Genomic DNA, 20,769 nt, shown 5'->3' on the forward strand with positions numbered 1-20,769 from the left:
CAAGCACACATCTTCACGTACCAACGCGTACCCGATTCTGCACGCACACGCGTGCGCGAAACTCGTGACGTGCGATTGCGGCGCGGTACCGCGGAGCTTTTACTCGTCGAGGACGTTTAACCGTTGGCGAGGTTATTTTTGTAACTCGTTCACCGCCAGGTGTACGAATAAATGTATCCTATGCGTACGACGTGCGTGTATAGATGTAACGTATAACTATACGTAACGTGTACCGTTAAGCCCTCATTTTTTCTTGCACTGTATCGTATAAAGCAACCCTGAATCCAGGCATAGCTGCAAGCTGCATCAACGATGAATCGTCTACGCAAAGTTAGTGACGTAATTCCTTTGTCCGATTGCACGAGGCAGGAACTGAAGGGGCTGCAGGGGAGAAAAGAAGCCGGGGGTAGGAACCTGAAGTGGTTCGTTTGAATAGTTTAAGCCGCGTTCGTTCGGACAAGCTTTTTGCGAAACTGCCCAGCTGCCTGTAGAAATTTCACAGTCACGGCGGGATGCTCAGCTTTCCATGTAAAAAATTTCCATGTCGTAGACTTGTCGTAGTTTATTTACAACCTCAAGTGATCTTCGTTACTTACCGTGTAATACCGAAAGGCCCCCCGAGTATCAAGTTTCGGCTAGAATCATAGAATTTTTATCGATCTTTATCGATTTTAAATCCGTCATCTTGGATCCGACATCTTGGATTTAGAAATGATCAAATTCTGAACACAGACTCGTGATCAGTTAGTCCCGAAAATCTCAGAAGATTGAGGCAAAAATATTAAGTTGACAAACGTGTGACTGAATCCCTGCTAAAAATGTTGACGCGCGCGAATGATAATGTGATTTGAAATAATTCAGCTTGTAATTTAATACATGCTTTACTTTGTAGATTTACTAAAATACATAAGAAATCAGGTAATAAATTATAAACACACGAATCATCGGACACGCTTCATGAAAAATCTTTTTCAAGTATCGTATTCGACGATTCGTGCTTTTGTAATAGTTTTATTACGCGATTTTTCTCAAACTATATTTCATCGAGTATTTAAAAGATAAGCGACACGGTGATTTTTTTCAAAAAATTTCACGATTCAAATGGTGAAAATTTTCAGCCACAGGGATGGGATAGACGAGAGCGTAGGAGGTGCTTGCAGGGTGTCGCCGCGGGCTGCGCTTGAGCCGGTGAGCTTGCAAGCTCCGGCAACTCGCGACTAGCTCAGCGATACGTTCGGCAGTCGTCGGCGGCCAGCCGCGAACCGACGTAGCGTGACGTGATAGTCGAACGCGTGTGGTTATAGGTATAGAGCGAAGGTGTGGTGGTCGTCGGTACTCGTTCCGAAATCAATGTAGGTATTACCTAAATCGCGAGGCTGCAAGCTCTCGAGCTTTGCGGTCCTAGGGCCTTTGAACCTTGCGGATTGTTTACTCGCGGAGGGATTACTTTTCGCACAAAGAGACAACCTCGCCTTCCTCGCTCTCCATGAATCAATCCGTGGCTACGTCTTCGTTAAAATTCGCTCCTCGGAATCGCGGCTTCCAAACGACTCGCGTCAAGAGCATCGCAAAAAGCACACGCAAGCGCGGATATCCCCCTCACACTGGCTAACACACACGGCTGCAACGTATAATCGTGTTTAGGTACATACCTCAAATATTTACATCCACATCGCGGCTTGTAAATACATTGTTGATGTAACAATGTTACTACGTGCACGCACAACGGGCGTGGATTACAGAGTGACTCGTGTCACCTGCAACGTACACCTTGCGTTAATTCCAAGTACGTGGTACGTTATCTGCGGTGTTGTGTCTGCACGCAGGTAGAATAATACTCGATCGGATACTCCGGTACGTAATCTGTATAGATTACATTGTCGTATTTACAGACGAGTGTGTTTTGATAAACCGAAAATTGACAGGGTGGAAATAAGTCTCTGTGTTGTACGGAAATAATATCATTTAAAATCTTTCTTCTTTTCTTTTTATTTTATTCTTTCGTTCCGAACAATTATGCCCTTTCAAACGATTATACCGAGATATATTTTCGATGGCGAAACGATTTAGATTTGGGAAAGTGATCGACGATGATAATGATGTGCTCGTGTTATTTTATACCTGCGGCAATGCCTCGAATTAAGAATATTCAGGGATGTAAAGGGGTCAATTCCCCCCCTCCATCCCCCATCCCCACCCTCACCCCCATCTACGTATATGTTCGAAAATAGTTTTATTCTAAATAGAAAATAGATCGTGTTGCGCCGAGGGGCTGTGCAGAAATTGTCTGGGGTCTCGATATGAGATTCGCTCATGCGATTGATAATAATCATCAGTCAGAAGCAGAAGCAGGAGGGACGATTTAACTCGGCCTGCGGACAGCAAGTATAATGATTAATTCACGATCGAAACGATTGATATAATTTGAAGGATAATTCATCGCCGAGTGAATAATAACACAAGGGAAAAGTGATCGTACAATATTTCGAGTATGCGAATCTGTGGATGAAGATTCGTGTGTGAAATAATACCAGGCTTAAAGGTGATAAATGATAATAATGTTACAAAAGTGTAACGCTCGTAAAAAAAACAAAAGATTCGTGCTACGCTTCGCAATTATTATTCACGTATTATAAACAGACGAGCATTAAACAGAGAGAATAAATTAGTGACGAACGTGAATGATTTCTCGTCAAGTATCATAAATTGCGGCTGAAGAAAAAAAAAAAAAAAAAAAAAAATGACGATAAAAACAACGATCCGGAGATCCGTAAGTAAATAAATAAATAATACGAAAAAAATTTTCACCACGTATAAAAAACATATTACACGTCTGGCACTTCAGCGATCGAATAAACGCGAAATTATTTCCAAGTCTGATACTTGGATCTGGATGTGTAACATACCTATAATACAAGCTCTACTTCGTGCAAGTAGTAGAGGACCGTAGACAGCCAGCCGTAAATGCTGGCGTAGTAAAAGTTAAACCGGGAAACTTTTGACCCTGGCGAAATGGCATCGACGCGACCCCGCCGCAAGCTTGGACGGATCGAAAGCTATTCGTTTCTTTTTTTTTTTTTAAAAGGTCAGAATCGTGTGCTCGCAAGCTCCGCACGTGCCAAATTATTCGTTTCTTCTTCCAAGGCATCGTATATTCCGATCGGACATTGTTACGTACGCACCTGTTACTAACGTAGTTACAGACTGTATTTTTTCTCTTGATGGAAAACTATTCGTCAAACTAGATACCTTTTTTTTTTTAAAGAAAAATTCGTTGCTCCAGCCGCACTACAGATCAATAAAATTAATTTATCTACAAAGAATATAACTTGAGAAAAATTTTCTGCATCGACGTATGTTAAGTCAAAAGTATTCTAGACGTGATATTGAACAATAAGACAGGAGTAGAGTGAAACATACGACACTGATGTTAACCTAGTTTTCGTTGTTCGAATAACTGAGTAAAGAAAAAGTAAGAGAAAAAATAGAAAAAACACTTCACAGGGCCCTGTTTAAATTTCCGACTATGCGAATGATGCGATTACGTATTTCAGGTGACTATTGGGTCAGGGAGTTTGGAAAAATGGAAGACTCGAGTGACGGATTCGGTGCATTAGGAGTATCGAGTAAAGAATGCGCGCACATAAGTTATCCGAGTATAATCCACGGCAAAGAGGACTGCAGCGATACACCTGCTACGAGCCAATAACTTGCAGTGATGTTATAGTCGAGGTCGCGACGCCGATTTTGAAGGCGCGGCCTGGTTTGCGCGCTAAGAGATGAGCGATCTACAGGCGACACTCGAGTTCTCCCTCGAACTGTGCAAATTCTACAATGTCGATCTGTTCCAGCGTGGGTGAGCAAAAATTTTATCACTCTCTTTGTTTCACCATGCGAAAGAGAAAACGCGAGGAGAGAAGGAGAGAGACGAGAGAGCGAAGTTGGTAAAGTTAATGCAACGATTCGTCTCAAATTGAGTAGGTTATATATTCTTAAGTAAAAGGCAAAATGTATTCAGATTTTGGAAATTAGACTGTTTTAAAGTCGTTGTAAATTTTCTACAACAATGATTTCAGTTTCGATGTATCGTCAGATTAACTTTACTAACTTCAGTATGGTGAGAAAATAAGTCATCGTTCCACTTTACCATCTTTGTTACGTCAGGTACTACCAGATACGAACTGCTTTGAGAGTATCGCCCAAGCTTCCGGTCAAAGTCGAAGTGAACCAATTGCGTAACCGTGAGTTTCGAGGATTTCATATTTGATAAAGTTTCGATTCTTGCCTTAATGAATTTAATTTCCCTTCTCGCCCCGACAGATTCCCTCGAAGAGCCGGGTACCAGCAAGAGATTCCAGATTCTTTACCGCAACGAAGAAGTGACACTGGGTACTTCGGTATTGTTCCGGGCACACGTGCTCGTCCATAGTCACAGAATCGAGGAAACTCTTTCTCGGACACATTTCAATCTTGGTATTGAGTTATGGTTCAGCGAGCCGACTCAACCTGGCAATATGACTTGCGTCTCGTCGAGGCATGTGGATATGTATTATATATATATGCTCGCATGTACGTTAGGGTGGTTCATTTTTGACCATTCTTTTTTTTTTTTAATCTACCAGTCGAAAAATTTGAGACCAATACTGAGGGGAAAAAAAACAATTGTAAAACTTGCAGGAAATAGATGTACACGTAAAAATAAATAAATAATATTACGCTAATTGGTAAGCGATCTCTAAATATTCTCCTACCTCCTCCAGGTTTTACGACAATTCTTTTTGTCACAAATTTTTCGAGTGTGAAGTTGGAGAAATGAGAAAAAAAGTTAAAGTATGAACGACCATCGTTAAGTGCTTTCTAACTCGTTACTCGTTGAACTGGGCATTGCGGTTTAAAATGAGTTTAGCGAATAGTTCCAAGTTCTCCGATGCACCTCTATAACCGTTATAACACGTTGATAATTCACTGGTTCACCTTCTATTTCCATCTATGTACTTTCAGAGCTCTGCAGCTGAACTTTACACCAACAAAAGGACTTCACTACCACCTGCCCGTACTCTTTGATTATTTTCATCTCGCAGCGGTTTCCATAACCATTCACGTATGCCTCGTTGCTCTGCACCAGCCCTACATAAAGTTAGTATCGGTGATATTATGACTGATAAAAAAAAAAACAAAAAAACTTTTCAATCATTAACTATCAGAAATTTGTCGAAACCTTAACAGACAGTGAATTTATAAATTATATTATAAAGTTTATCGTGTAAAATTTTATTGTTTTCATCGCTGAAAATTTCCCCCGCAGAAAAAGCATCCTCCATTACGTACAGAGTTGGTAAGCCTTTTTTAACAACGCTTGAAGACTGCAAATATCGAAACATTCTGATACTTCATTGAATGATTTGTTCATTTCAGCGCTCCACGTGGCGGAAAACCTTGGCTGCAGTTCAAGCAAACGACCGGAAGCGAAGAGAGCAAAATTTTGTTCGGAAATATCGTGAGTTTTTAATCAATACCTTGTTGTCTCGTGGAAATTGCCAGTCGCTAAATTTCCCCATCGACGTTGACAGGAACACACCACAAGATGCGTCGGTTCGGCGACGAGAATACACCATGCTCAACTGGTGCAACAGGAAGTAATACGCCTCCTCCTGACAGCCCGAGAATCACTGTTAGTCGAAATGGCAGATCTCGCTCGTCTTCTTCCTTCCTGGCAGCAAAGAGCTCTCGAATTAGCTCAAAATACTCACAAAGAAATCACCAAGGTTCAAACTGTCGAATTTTTTACCACATGACTTTGGTTTTTCCCGAGAGGTGAAATCACCCGTGAAATCTGGTGTACATTTTTCCGAAAATCTTGTGAAATCACTTGAAGTCTTCCAAAACCATCTGAAATTTCTTGAAATATTTTGAAATACGTTGAAATCAGGCGTACATCAAATCAATGAGTGATTAACCCATCGGTTTTCCCAAAAGATAAAATCACCGACAATTGCGAATCCACTTATGACGTTCCGTTACTACTCGTCGAGAATAGTCTGAAAGCAATAATGCAAGTTAATAATTTTCGATTTTACCTCTTCGTAATAATCAGCTTTTCATAACACATTTTCAGATGATGACGACGGAAGAAGCGGACATAGCGCAGCTTTGTGCTCAAAATATCGTATTGTGGCAGCATTTCCTTGAGGCATTCTCGGGCCGCCAGGCCGTCCACGAACATTTGGCTCACATCCACCATCAGTTAAGAGTATGTTAATTACGCTGGATCCTTGATGCCGTTCGTAAAAAAGAAAATAATGACCATTTGACAAAAGAGATTTTTTTTCACCGATTCTTACCTTACATTCGTGATACATTAGAAAAATTTTTCTACTCGTCGATATCAGTTTATCTTAGAGGAACCTGAATGATTCACTAAAATTTAGGTGAACAGATTCGCAGAAGGTTTTTTCGTATTGGGAAATCCCCGAACGTCCGCAGCTGGCTGCTACGACGCCAATTACCAATCGTACCAAGCAGTTAGCGAGGCAGCTCGCAGGTCTCGTTACCTCGCAGCTCTGCCTCCACTCCCAGTTCACTGTCTCGAATTGGACGGAGATTTTCACTCTCTTCCTCTGATTTTCGAGGACCAGTACGCCGACATGCAGCACAGACATCGGAACAGCGGTGCGTAAAGCCAAGATATGACTTGTCCAACCTTGTTCCTTCTTTCTACCAAATAGGCGTGTAACAATCTATCCAATCGTTCCTCAGTTCCAAGCATGGACGACTGTAGCTGTGGGATCGCAGCTATACTCGAGAAACGTACGACGGATGTTTGGTCACCGAGAAGCGAGAGCGTCGCTCAATCAAACATGGGATCGGTGCATGGGAGGGTGGTTTTGGCACCATCTACACTTCCTGCCAGGCACAGCAAGTCCCTTGATCAACTGGGCCCTGAAGTAATACCGCCGCAGATACCGACGCCTTCCAAAACCCTTCCAAGATCCGCTTCGACCCAGCTGATACCTCGACACAGGGCTCCGTTCCACAACGGTACGCTTCCAGCCACTGTTCCAAGCTCCAGAAGCAGACATCCATCGAGCACTCACTACAGTGGTCTCTTCTTTCCATCCTCGAGACAACAGGCGTGCTCAGCGCCAAATCCATCCCTAGGAATATCCCCAATAGCTACTTTACCCAGGGCTAAATCCACCCAGATTCTTGCTCCGCACAGGCAGCAGCACCAACAACAGCAGCAGCAGCATCAGCATAGCCATGGTGAATGAGAAAGATAACTAATTCCAGAGTTTAGTTTTTTGACAAGTATTTTATCATCCGTTTGATTTTCGTTCGATGTTTGTGTTCCAGGACAGCGACACGGAACGTCGGTTAATTCGAACGTGGATTCGAATTCGATTACATCCCTGCTGGCAGCCATGTTCCCAGAACTTCCGTTGAATGGATATTTTCCTGGCTATCGTCCGTCGTCTGCAGCCAATGAGCACGTTTCATCGAGAGGTTTTTATCACACGATTCCGGCTAACCCAAGCATGGGATCTCGGAATATGACTCAGCTGACTGACCGTCTCGGTTCGGACAAACTGACCAAGTCTTCGCCCCGGACGTTCAAGGACAAAGACGGGAAGTCGCGTTCTCCGGAAAATCGGAAGGGCTGTGGTGCCAACAGGGGAACGGAATCGCGAAATATTTATGGCACGGCTTATCAACCATTGATAAACAAACCGTTAGGTCTTTCTGCGAACAAGTTAGACGTTAAAATAGACGTCGACGATAAAGCTAGGTCAAGACTGTCCTATAGCGAGACTTTGGATCGCACACCTAGGGAAAAAAAGCTCAATCAAGAGTATAGTAAATATAATACGAACAGCCTTCAGTTTTGGAGACCTCACGCCAACGGCAGGTCAAATTACTCGGCGTCGAAACGTGTCAATCCTGGTGCAGGTGATATTGCAGCGAACAATTTTACACGAACTTTGGGTGATTTTACCCAAGAAGATTCCGCGAGAAGGTCGAATTTGAATGGTAGAAGTATCGACGATGTTTATTCACCGTTTCCTGGCTCTCTTGGTCGGCAAACTAGAATCAGAGAGATGACGCTACGGCCTCAACATCAGCAGCAGGAAATTATTACTAACGATCATAGACTGCATCAGACATGCCTTAATAACAAAACTGTAGATAAATTATCGGACGAATTGATTGTACAGCAAGGAATTGATCGGAATAATTACGAGCAAAGGGATTGTCATACGGATAACAGAACGTCGAAGAGTACGAAACCTGTGAGAAGCGGGGGTCGAAAACCACGCTATGAGATACCCTTAAACATGGAATCCCCTGTGTGTAAACAGCGTGAGGAAAATACGAGGCGGCCGCATTCCGCGCCGGCTGTGGAAGCGGAAAATTTGGAAAACGGGAGAAAGTGTGGGCACAACAGAGCCAGAAAGCCCGCGCCCTTACCGTACGGCCATAAACACCGACAACTTCCTAGTTCCAACGGTAGTTCAAACGTCTGCGAGGTTGAGAACAACAACACTATAATACTGAGAGTTGAACCGAATAAAAAATCGCAATCGGAAAGTTTGACGATGAACAATGAAAGTAAGAAAAAAAATCCATCCAGTATAGATCCTATGTCTACGACTAAATCAACGACTCGGCTTAGATGCGCCAGCGTTCCGATCGACGACAAGAAAGTTGTCGTGCCCAGAAGTGCCATATCTTTACCCTGCATGCCGATTAACGATGGCAGAGATATTTTCGAGGCTAGTTTTCCGGTTATTTCAAGTCTTCTGAGCAGTCCACCCTCTACGAGACCAAGCAGTCTCACTATCAGTTCTAGTTCCAGCAATTTGACGTCGGAGTGTTCGGGATGGGTCAGCAGCGGAGATACCTCGAGTTCCGAGAACCAGACCCTTAAGTTCTCGGGTCAGGCGCTGAGGCAAAAGCTGACTAAGATTGCCGGAAAGACGAAACCTGAGACCGATTCATCCGAGGCGCAGGATAACGGGGAACATTCGTACGAGGAGGTCAGACTCCCGCCGCCAAAAATGTTCCAGGACGAGCCTCCGCCTCCGGAGGAATTCCAGGATCCACCTGCGCCCATTGATAATCCCATATACCACGTTTACGAGACGGTGAAAAGCGTTACGTCCAATCAAAAACAGTGCAAAACAGCACCTTGCAGCCCACAGCGGAGCAGAATTAAAGACAGGGACAACAGTTATGTCGGTCGGGACGTCTGCTTCGACTGTTATCAGGAGGGTAAAGAACTGCTGCAATCGACGCAGGACAACGTCGTAAACTTCAACAAATGCAAAGAGGAATTTAAACAGCAGATGGGATTTTCGGGGAAAATATACAGGTACGAAGTGTTTAAATTTTTCATTCGTTTGGCGAATACTTTTTTGGGTTTATGTGCAGTTATTGACCCGATTAACAATCCAAGTAGATGTAGTTCGTTAGACGTCGGCCAGAAAAGAGATTACAATTTTAATTTTGACTCAGTGTTTCTTCGCTTTGTTTCTTGTATCATCGTTACTTACACAATACGTGTATATATGTACAACGATCAAGACATTCGTTTCAATATTCAGAAACACCATTTTGTGACGGGGTTAAAATTCCGAATTTGAAAAGTTCCGAAGGCGCCAAATTACGATTTTTTTCCTGGTGAAACTTCAAGTGAAAAAATCAAATGGTTTCGAAACATCGAAATTCCGAATATTTTCAATTCCGTGAATTTTTGGTTTTCGTGTTTTATACTTAAAATATTTTTACGTTAGGAATCCTGGTCATTCCGATTTTCGGTTTCTCTCATTTTTTACACCCACTCGTCGAGTAAACTACGCTGCGTGAGTATATTTTAATTTTCGGAATTCGACTCTATCGAAACTTTATTTTTCGGAACTTTGAGCCGTCAGCTTTCCGAACGTTCGAAACTTTGGCGCGTCTTCAAAGTTCGATTTCTTTACTTCAAGTCTCTGCACCAAATAATTCGGAATTAGGCGCTTTCGCGACTTTTCAAATTCGGAACTTCATCCCCGCCCGACCATCTACTCGTTCGCCCCGTCTCTTTGGTTCCGTATTTTCGTCTTTTCGTTCAATTTAAGTTCATTTTCTTTTCATTTCCCGGCCCTATAGAGAGAAAAATGGCCCTCCAACACGGTGGCATAAACGCGCCCATTCCCTCGGCAATGGCGAACTCCCGACCCTACCGCCTCTGCACCCTCTAAGATCCAATGTGCCTCTTAGTGACTACCCTACGCTGGCCTCGACACTGCCGTACTTCCACATCAGCGACGAGTATCGCCTCTTCTCGCCGGAAGGTGTTCACCTTATAATATGTGTTCATGGTCTCGATGGCAACGCCGCCGACCTCAGGCTGGTCAAGACTTATCTTGAGTTGGGCCTTACCGGAGCTCACCTCGACTTTCTCATGTCGGAAAGGAACCAGGTACTCACCGATATCTTTCACGACTCGATTGACGCGGTGTTGATTTGAATCAATGGTCGTGTAATCTTCTCTTGATACTTCTCACAGGGTGACACCTTCTCAGACTTTGACACAATGACTGACAGACTGGTATCGGAGATCCTTCATCACATTGAATCCTCGGGACTGAATCCATCCAAAGTTAGTTTCATCGGTCATTCTCTGGGGACCATTATCATTCGAAGCGCTCTAACCAGGCCCCAGCTTCGCCCCCTTTTGTCACGACTCCACACGTTTCTCAGTCTGAGCGGACCTCATCTCGGCACACTTTACAATACAAGCGGCCTAGTAAACGCTGGTTAGTATCAGAATCTGACTTAAGGGCGGGGTTAAAACTTGGACGATCTAAAATCATACCTATCTTTAAGAGTTTTTTTTTTTTTTTTTACAGAAAACGAAAATACTCGGAGCAATTTCAGTCAGAGGGTTTTATTATTTAGTTTCAAGAACATTCTAAAATATTTTCATTCAAATTGATAACAAAACGAACTCGAGGGCTTATATTCTTGAAACTGTAAATAATAAAGCCATGAAACTCAGATTGCTCCAAGTGTTTTCATTCTCGTTGGAAAAAAAAAAATTCCTAAAAACAGATATGATTTCAGACCGTCAAAGCTGTACTCCACCCTTAAGCGAACATTGAAAATCGTTAAAAAAAAAAAAAAAATAACACAACCATCCGTTTCATCTTCGTTCTCGAAACAGGTATGTGGTTCATGCAGAAATGGAAGAAGTCAGGATCGCTTTTACAGCTTGCGATGAAGGACGCCGTAGACGTGCGAAATTCTTTCATGTTTCGTTTGAGCCAGCGAAGCAACCTGCAGTTATTCAGACACGTATTGCTGTGCGGTAGTGCCCAGGATCGTTACGTCCCTCTGCATTCGGCTCGTATAGAGCTTTGCAAAGCAGCCATAAGGGATCCAACGGATCAAGGTAAGCGCGTCTCACAGTTCGCAACGAATCTCTGGATAAAATTGATAAATCATCTCTGGCATTGGTGTACAACGTTAAGAATTATATTTACCCTCCGATAGGCGCTGCGTATCGTGAAATGGTTCACAACATATTGTACCCAGTGATGTCTACGCTTGACGTAAGTCTAGTAAGGTACGACGTTCATCACGCTTTGCCTCCGACCGCTAACGCTTTGATAGGAAGAGCAGCTCACATCGCAGTTCTCGACTCGGAATTGTTTATTGAAAAGTTTTTACTAGTCGCCGGATTAAAGTACTTTAGATAAAGAATCCGGTCTCTTAGCTACGAAAAGGAATAAATTTAGAATGAAAGGAAAAATGAGAACAACGCATTTTTCACTTTAGGTTTTTAACATTATTACCGATAATTCCGGTAATGGCCATACGCGAGATCCTCGAGCAAACGAGATAATTTGATATTATTATTGTTATTATTATTATTATTATTATTATTATTATTAGGGTATTAAATATAAATGTATGGACTTTTTTTTTCCCAAATACGTCTAATATTCCGCGATCATAGATGAATTACGTGGTAGGTACGTAATGTATGTATAATTATGTATACATGTATTCGGAGCTGGGATTGAATATTAACGATGGGATATGTAACTACTAACAGTCACTGAGACCAATACGATGATGGTACATTATATGACTGAACACTAAAATACTAAGTCTCCACATTGATGCCTGAAAATAATAATTAAAATATTATTTATAAAGACGGTAGAGAGAGAAAAAAAAAAAAAAAAATATGAAAAAAAGGAAAACGAAATCGAAGAAAAATATAGAAATAATATGAGAAAACGACGAGTCTGTACATATAAATGATCGTGCTAAATATGTATAATTAGGGTAATGATGAGAACCTAATTTTTGTTTAAAAAAACGAAAGGAACAGAAAAAAAAAACACATCGGACCGGCTATAAATACCCTGGTAATCCATAATTACACGTAAATACACAAACGTGGTATATAGTCACCGAACATTGTTTCCTTATGTATAGTGATATTATAAAATTATATCATAGGATCGTCATTGGATATTTAGAATTTTATATGTACATACAATTTTTCGCCCGTAGATGATTAAGTGAGGAAGAGAGGCGAAGAAAAATTTCACGCGAAAGAGGAGAAAAAAATAAATAAAAATTTAGTCGATATACACATACGTGTATGTATACGTATATGTATACATATATGTATGTATGATATATGTGTGTATGGAGGTTTAAATCCAAAAGTAGTTGACCGGTGAAGTGACCTCTTTCAATCATTTTTCAAAATGTTCAACACGACGAAGTCTCCGTAAGAAATTTTTTTAACTTTAGTCGTCTTTACATGAATTGCCTAATTAGAAGAAAAAAAATATATACTTTTTTATAGAAATTTATTAGCCGAAACTTCTTTATTTTTACTTGATTGGATTTTTCAAATTTAGAAAGAAAAAAAAACATTGAAAGGGGATTATTTCACATCCACTTAAGTATTCTCGGATCTAATCACGTCATACAAAATAAATATAACGATGATGATCATTGCCTAACGATAAAGACAATTGAATTTAATTTCATAGTGTTGAATTTAAAACATGTGTCAATTAACGTCTTTATATATTTATTTACATTTTAACTTTGCTCAGGAATTGCATAAAGTATATGTATGTAAATGTATAATATTATTTCGCTGATCGCCCTATATTATTACATGATATATTATTCATTGTTAAAACAGCCGTCCACTTTTCGCCCATTTATTTATTTAATTCTACACGAATATATGTGAGTGTGAGTGCGTGTGTGTATGTACGCGAGTATGGACGAGCGCGTGTGTGTGAGTGTGTAAAATATATGTATGTTTACACCGTACATACGATGCATATTTTCAACGCACCGCGTGTCTTTTCTGCCAAAAGTGTAATAACGATAATCGGCGAGGACACTGTGAAAATGAAATTTTTAACAATTAAACGTTAAACGTTAATGGACGAAGATTGTTTTTAAGCAACAGCTAGTTCGAGGGCTTATATCGTGGAGAAGTGAAATAAAAGAAAAGAAAATAACGCTAAATTATACCACCAACAATATTTTTGTTTTTCGACGCTCATTACTCTTTACTTTACACAATATGCGATAATGATGATAATATGCAATCAATATCTGTAATTTTTGGTTAAGCTAAGAATTTTAGTAAATAGATGGATGGCGCTGACGGTGAGACATAAAATATGCGACGAAATGCTCAATTTTTTTTTTTTTTCTTATTCCCCTCGTCAACTGTATTTTTTTCTTTCCATATCGTAGCTCGGTTTTCACCGTTTTACCCTCCCAGAAGCGTGGTGTGACTGCATACACGGAAATTTACAGTGACAACGCGCAAAGGAGTCAAAGAAAGTTTTAGAAAAAAAAAAAGGGATGAAAAAATTATTATTAGTAGCACCATGGCCATTTTATAAAATTGTGGAAGTAAATTACAAAAAAAAAATAAATAAATAAATTAATGGAGGATACATCGTTTCTTTCTCCAATCACCATTACCTGATTCATTGATATTACGTTTATTGATGCTGTCACACGATTTTTTTTTTTTTGCATGTAATTGAAAATTCATTATTCATTTTAAAAAAAAACTCACGGAATTAACGCTTTGCTATCAATTTTCGACAGTTAATAGCATTGCGCAATATGTAAATTGCGTACGTATTTTTATGTCGAAAAAAAGAAACAGATTCAGCACAAGATACAAAATATTACGTTTGGAAATTTTTGAAAGCATTATTTAGTATCGACGTTTTTTGTGAGCCTCATTTTTCAATTACTATTGTATCATACGAAGATTTGAATACACAAAACAATATATAAAAATAAAAAAACAATTCAAAAAGCAAACTGTTACTCGGCAATGTGCCAAAATTACCTTCTCCTTATACTCGTATAAACATACATTCATTCTAAAGATGTCGATTGCAATCTTTCCAAACGATGTATGTAAAAATACAATCCATCATGCGCAGACACCGAAACACTGTATAAGAATAATTGTATTCAAATATCGGACGATTTTAATATACAAAGCAAATATATCTCATTTGGCGTAGCTACATGATTATACAATATTTCTGTACAAAATTTAATACACACGTACAGGACACACGCGCTATAATTATATATAACAATATATGTATTTAATAATATAGGTTTGAAAATTTTCCCGGTTCATTTTTTACGTTCGTTGTTGTCGTTTTTTTTTTTTTTTTTTTTCATCTTTCTGGAAATAGAATTATTCCGAATGCGGATAATGTTTTATTTATCAAATAAGATATATCGCACGTCGTTCCACTTCAATAATAACAATACACAAGCGTTTCATTAATAATCCCTATTATTATATACGTTATATCCACAACAATAATTAAAAACTCTTCTTTTTAAATCATTATATTAAAACACTTCGACATTTAAAATCTAGACGTATTAAAATCATTCTCGTCTCTCCTTTATATGTATAATGTATGACCGACCAGGTTAATATATATATATATACATATATATATCACGATAAAATTTGCAAATCAACTATATATAATTTTTCGCCACGATTCTACCTTGCATTTTGATACATGCGCGATTTGCCATCCCGTTTTTAATTTTTTTTCCGTTTCCCTTCTTTAAAATCGTCGTTTCTTTTCAATTTTCTTGCAACTACGGTTCGAAATGTACGCGGCAGTCGTTCGGTTTAATCTACTTCCTGAGCGAGATCCAAAGGATCATCTTCTTGGAGCATCTCCTCCTGCAAATCGTCTGCGAGAATTAGAGCGCCACCTTCCGCTATTCCGTCAATTGCTCCGTCGATAATCAAGCGCCCTGGAGGACCGGGCATGAAACCGGCTTCTTGATCGCCTGGCACCGCCGGATACCTTTCCCCGGGTCCTTCACCCCCTTGGTCAGGTTTCACAGGATTCTTTGCCATCGCCTGACCTGGTTTCGCGAACAAACTCAGGACGGTTAAAAATCCACTCTCAGCTTTTCCGATTTTTTATCTCAAGTTAAGGGGTTATATCTTGGAGTTTTTTTTTTGAATCTCATTCTCGTAAGGGTACATACATTCAAGTATATGCATAGAAAATTTCAGTGCTACCCCAATACGTATATAAATTTTTATAATAATAAATTGAAACGTGTATATGTGAAAAATGGTTTTTTTTTAATAGATAATAACCCCTTAAACGAAACGAAAAAAAAAGAACGAAGCTATCGACGAATTTTCTATCCAATCGCCGACCTTGTCCTAGGTTTCGAGCCTTGCTCAGGTACGAATATTCCCGGGCATTCACAAGACCGGCGATCACGCAGGCGCTCAAAGCACTTCGATTCAAATTCATCGGCGAAGCGTCGTACCATTCGTTGCTCTCAGAGTCGTAACACTCGACGTAAGCGATCGTCGTTGATCCTGAAATGGCACCTGCTTGCTTATTTCGAATGTTTATAAAATTACCAACTCCTTTCATCGGGATAAAAATCATGAAAACACTTCGAGGAGCGAATGTCGAATGATGACGATGATGATGATTTTACGCGATAAGCCTTGCAATGATTTACCATTAAAACCGCCGATGACGAATATCATGTCGTCAAGAATAACCGTGGCGAAGTTGCTTCGCGGACTGAACATCTCCGTCACTTCGTGCCAATCTGACGAATGATTTGGATTGTATCGTTCGCCTGCCAGGAGCACAACAACCACACGTTTATCAGAATATCAGAAATATCTCCAGTGTTTCTCGGTAGTTTAGAATTCATCATGGTCAGGTTCGGGATATATTGCAAAATTGTGACGCAAACGGCTCGTTACACACCTCAACCTAATCTCATAACATGACGAAAATGACGAGTAATATCGACCTGAACTAAGACGCGTGAATCCGTTGAATCCACCAAGGGCGTAAAGATTGTCGCGAAAAGCGACGAGGGAAACACCGGAACGAGGACTTGTCATGGAATGAATGAAGCTCCATTGGCTGGTCTCGACGTCGAATACTTCGGCTGAGCTCAGGACTTCCTGTCCGTTAAATCCACCAACGATATAAATTTTGTCTTGAAGTGCAGCAGCGCTTGCGTCCGAACGCTGACGATGCATCGATGGTATCATTTCCCACTGATTTCTATGCGGTTCGTAACGTTCACCGGAACTCATTCGTGTCCTACCGTTGTAGCCTCCCAAGGCGTATATCTTTCCCCCTGTAAGTATCGGGTTCCAATTTTTTATTTTTTTGGTGATTCGCTTGCTAGTCGAGTCTGTCACTCGAGTATCGCTACCTACACTTATGCGCACGTGTTGCACCTGCTATACGAACTTTACCATTATTCAGACTTTCCCAACGGAGACCGCAAAATTCTATTTCTAACTAGCACATTCCCACACTAGTGCGGAAATTTACTATTTTGCGCATTCATTTCGCTACGCAAAATCGAATTTTGCGCACTCGGTCGGGAAAGGGATTTTTCCGTCATCGGATGCTGGTGCGCCTGAATCCCAATATAATAATCGCTGATTTTTGAACGAAGGAATTTAGCGTCGTCTACCGAAGCTTCCGGTCTCACCGTGTGTGCATACGCTGACGTAACATCGTGCGTGATACATGCAGGCTCGTTCTCTCCACTCCTTTGTTACCGGGTCGTAACACCGCACGGTGTTGAAATGCTCGTTACCGTCGAAACCCCCGATCATGTATATCACGTTGTTCAACGTACAAAGACCGTGGTAAGCTCGCGGTGTTACGTCAGTATTCACGGAGAGGAACCATCTGTCGGCCCTGTTGTCAGAATATCGAATCTTTACTTTTCTGCACAAGTTATGTAACGAAACAAGCGGCGATATCTAGCTTTCCGTTTATATTCTAGATTAAAACTCGACCGATTTAAAACTGCAGTTGAACTCCGGTCTCTTCTTCTTTCAAACAAGGCTGAAGTTACTAACGTTCACGAAACGTAACGTTCGGGGAAAAATTCACTACTTGGCAATTTTATAACGACTTTAAAGTAGTCGAGTTTTTCAAAATATGAATACGTTTTGCTTTATTGCGGTTTACCGCATTTCAGAGATTTCTAAAATTGCGGAATCACGATTTTCAGCCTCGCTCTTTCAAACGGTTTCACTAATTCTCGAAGATCGTTGAGAATCGAAATACAATTTGTTATTGAAAAAAAGATGAACGTTGAGGATGTCAGGTATAAGATAGGCGAGACATGTGAATGCATAGGTGTACCTACCTACTTACCTCGTGTCATAAGTTTCGACAAAACTGGTCGGTGAGCCGGCGCTCCAACCGCCAATGGCGAAAAGAATTTCGTAAGGTATTCGGGGGCGAGCTAGAGGATTTTTTAAATCGGCTTCTCCCCCCTGCCGAGAGTCTTGTTCGGCGAGAAATACGCTCGCGGGAAAGAGCGACTGCTGACATTCCTTGATAATGATATTCGGGAGAAGAGTGAACCATTAACCACGTAGTTACACAAGACGAACAGAGTGTGTTACATGAATAATTGAGAAGAAGAACGATTGCCGGTCACGTACTTTGTCCTCTTCGACGAATCTCCATCTCATGATGTTGGTGTTGAAATATTTGAAACTCATGAGTCCGAATCTAATGCATTTGAAGAGTCCCGGTATCGCGGACCTTCTCTCATCCGGTTTCGACTCGACCCAGTTTTTTATCGCCTCGAATACGAGCTCCTCGTTTCTGACGTTGAGCTCGTCGTCCTGGAGTATGGCCTCTAGTTCCTCGCAGGAAAGATCCTTGAACTCGGAGCTCTCTTGGAGTATTTGTTTGAAGTGATGCCGTATGTATTTACGGCCCTTTTCCTCCAAGTCGCGGCAAAAATAATGCCGAGCGAATTTGAAAATCCCTATACATTAGGGTGGTCCTTGAAAAGGTCGTTTTTGAATTTTGACCGACTCGCCTCCCGGATCGGCTCCAAAGAATTCAAAAATTAGGGAATTAATTTCGAATGATGTGAAACCAATTCGGTGGGCGAACCGGTCGAAATTTAAAAAATGTCCTTTTTAAGAACCACCCTACTATACATGCACGGTAATATCGTCTCGTCCTACAACGGGCTTTGAAAAAAATCTCATAGCCGTACGAGCGGGTAAACAGAAGAAAAGGAAACATTACCCAAACAATTTTCCGGTCTGAGTTCCTGGAGCAGAAACAAACAGCAGAGCTGTATAACTCCGAGAACCTCGAATTGATCGGCAAGCGGCAGAAGCTGCTCAACATTTTCGGCCGTGACTGTACACGTGCCCGTATAAGCATAATCGAGAATTAGTCCGAATATTTCGCCAGGTACGCAGCTTATCACAACCTCGGTTGTGTCACTTCTACCACCCTTCAGACTGTTTGTAAACAATGCTTTGAAGTACGGGCTAACCGCCGATAGAATGGCACGATGGACCGGAAATAGCTGATCTTTTGCGCATCTTATCGCGCCGTCGCAGAGCTGCTGATTTGCTCTGAAAAAATTATGGCGAATTTTCGTTTGTGGTTTTTTTTCTTTTATGCTTTTTCAAAACGATGGGACAGACCTGAGCTCCGACCAAACGACGGGGAATTCGACGAGGGCGTAATTCGACGGAAGACAGACGCACTTCCGCGGCTTTACAACTTGCTTCTTTTTGCACTGCTTGTGTCTGGTGCCGGATACCGATGCCCGTGATGTACGATTTCGCATTAATTTTCTCGACTTCATCCTGCTTTCCATAATATATTGCCTCTAATGTTTCCTGCACTGGATCGAGTATTTTTTCGATTACGTCGAATACTCAAGGAGTGGTTATGCAGGGTTAACAACACGGGTGTTTTTTCTTCCGTAGCGCTGTTCGTTTGCCAATTATATCACTTATTAGTCACTTTTCACCGATTTTTTTTTCCTTCTTTCTTTCCTCAGTATTCTCCTCTCACACTTGAAACCCGTGTTATCGTGTATATCAAAGAAGGTCGTGGCCATGACAGACGAAAAACGAAATGCGCGATAATCAGTCGTCAGTTTTTTAACCGTGATTATCACCGAGCAGTCTGTGGAAAATATTATACGGTGGAATGACAATTCGATTTTTAACTTTAAAAGGTAAGAATTAACCGGCGATGGTCGATCCATACACGGATTTTAGAGCCCGTTCGCTCCAGGAAAAAGTCACCGGATAGCGAGTGAGCTTACGATTAATCTCGGACACGCGGGGAATCAAGTCCACGCGCAAAAGGCACGCATAATTTGCACGGCAACCGATAAAACAGCTTGGATAATCATGTGATGTTAGTGTTGTGTTAGTGTGTATTTTTTTAGTTACAGATAAGAGAGATCAAAGAAGACTTATTGATTGAAGAATACACAATAATTTCAGGAAATCGAGTAAATGGCGAGATTGGGATAATTATTCAAAAGCGTTAGATAAGTGCGATGTATTATATTATTATTGAGAATAAACGTAAAAATGTAACGAAAATAAGAAATAAAGAAATAGTACGCGAGGCTTACCTGCCACTGACGCCTGCAGGATGTCAAAACACTTTTCTTCCATATACTCGTGGACACTTAACATTTCTCAACAAGGTAAAATCCGATTTTCGAATATTATTCACTCAGGGGTTTGAATGTTCGTCATGCAACTTCAAGTCCTTAAGTCAACACTTCACGATCTTAACAAAATCGATTTGTTGGAATACTGTTAGTTAGTGAATTGTTAGTAAAGATTCGTGACCAAAAATGTAACGCTGGTAAATATTTCAAAATTGAGATTATTGGTTACAAATTTTTACCAACGATTTACTAACTAACAGTTCTTCAACAGAGATTTTGTCGGGATGTTCACCGTAACAAATATGAATTACAAATACATACAGTATCGCACCACGAATTTTCACACAACTTTGAGGTAACGTGTTCGGAATCCAATTACCCTTCACATTTGCGATGCGCAATTGAACCGTACGGAAATTCGTGTAATTGAATTTAATTTCACAGATATCAGAATTTTAGGTGATATAGATCATGTTAAAGAATCAATTCGAATATTTATATAAATGAAAAGAGACATTCTGTTTCGAGGAAAGTGAAATTCATATCCATGTCTTAAAGGGACGTTTCATTAGCTTAAAAATGAGCTTTTTTATTAACGATACTCTTTACGATCAAAAGGTTCAAAGATACGAGCGCTTGAAGATTATTATGCCACTGATGTCACTCTCACAATACCACACTATATGCGTATTTACGCCTATACCCATAATTATC

The 20,769-nt window shown here is 40.7% G+C and overlaps 3 protein-coding genes across 11 annotated transcripts in view; 1 reads left to right on the forward strand and 2 right to left on the reverse strand.

Annotated features, from left to right (window-relative positions):
• LOC124223850 (gram-negative bacteria-binding protein 1-2) overlaps positions 1-20,126 on the reverse strand; it is a 34,946-nt gene extending 14,820 nt beyond the window's left edge. The window contains exon 1 of one of the 2 annotated variants that reach the window (XM_046636191.2): positions 20,014-20,126. In XM_046636191.2, coding sequence (XP_046492147.1) covers positions 20,014-20,077 — 64 coding nt within the window. In that variant the 5' untranslated portion in view covers positions 20,078-20,126. Of the gene's footprint in view, positions 1-5,516; positions 5,536-20,013 lie in introns of those variants that run through there. The other variant, XM_069137987.1, reaches the window with a different exon arrangement.
• On the forward strand, positions 1,249-13,895 carry LOC124223848 (protein FAM135A). Of its 8 annotated transcripts, none has more exons than XM_046636180.2 (17): positions 1,249-1,356; positions 2,247-2,770; positions 3,555-3,856; positions 4,165-4,241; positions 4,321-4,534; positions 5,002-5,136; positions 5,306-5,335; positions 5,416-5,497; positions 5,571-5,765; positions 6,116-6,250; positions 6,429-6,669; positions 6,757-7,263; positions 7,354-9,370; positions 10,150-10,462; positions 10,550-10,799; positions 11,207-11,434; positions 11,536-13,895. In XM_046636180.2, the coding sequence occupies exons 3-17, from the start codon at positions 3,780-3,782 to the stop codon at positions 11,739-11,741; spliced, it is 4,707 nt and encodes a 1,568-aa protein (XP_046492136.1). In that variant the 5' UTR covers positions 1,249-1,356; positions 2,247-2,770; positions 3,555-3,779; the 3' UTR covers positions 11,742-13,895. The 8 variants fall into 8 exon arrangements, with proteins under 8 accessions (XP_046492136.1, XP_046492130.1, XP_068994087.1 ...); XM_046636174.2 differs by having other exon boundaries at positions 1,249-1,352; XM_069137986.1 differs by having other exon boundaries at positions 1,249-1,352; positions 10,261-10,462.
• On the reverse strand, positions 14,607-19,312 carry LOC124223849 (kelch-like protein 10). The gene is made up of 9 exons (XM_046636189.2): positions 19,064-19,312; positions 18,654-18,991; positions 18,053-18,384; positions 17,760-17,941; positions 17,083-17,294; positions 16,384-16,719; positions 16,081-16,203; positions 15,764-15,931; positions 14,607-15,459 (listed from the first exon to the last, which is right to left on the reverse strand). The coding sequence occupies exons 1-9, from the start codon at positions 19,237-19,239 to the stop codon at positions 15,218-15,220; spliced, it is 2,109 nt and encodes a 702-aa protein (XP_046492145.1). The 5' UTR covers positions 19,240-19,312; the 3' UTR covers positions 14,607-15,217.
• Positions 20,127-20,769: the final 643 nt, after the last annotated feature.

This window comes from Neodiprion pinetum, chromosome 7 (assembly GCF_021155775.2).
Source record: "Neodiprion pinetum isolate iyNeoPine1 chromosome 7, iyNeoPine1.2, whole genome shotgun sequence".
Classification (NCBI taxonomy): Eukaryota; Metazoa; Arthropoda; class Insecta; order Hymenoptera; family Diprionidae; genus Neodiprion; species Neodiprion pinetum.

Bases quoted from the DNA above. Each gene is read 5' to 3' on its own strand.
- LOC124223849 (XM_046636189.2), bottom strand. From the start codon at position 19,239: ATGGAAAGCAGGATGAAGTCGAGAAAATTAATGCGAAATCGTACATCA. The intron at 16,204-16,383 runs GTCGATATTACT...TGCTCCTGGCAG, and splicing joins ATTCACGCGTCTTAGTTCAG to GCGAACGATACAATCCAAAT. The intron at 15,460-15,763 runs GTCGGCGATTGG...TCGCGAAACCAG, and splicing joins GGCTCGAAACCTAGGACAAG to GTCAGGCGATGGCAAAGAAT.
- LOC124223848 (XM_046636180.2), top strand. From the start codon at position 3,780: ATGAGCGATCTACAGGCGACACTCGAGTTCTCCCTCGAACTGTGCAAA. The intron at 5,137-5,305 runs GTTAGTATCGGT...TTTCCCCCGCAG, and splicing joins CTGCACCAGCCCTACATAAA to AAAAAGCATCCTCCATTACG. The intron at 9,371-10,149 runs GTACGAAGTGTT...CCGGCCCTATAG, and splicing joins TTTTCGGGGAAAATATACAG to AGAGAAAAATGGCCCTCCAA.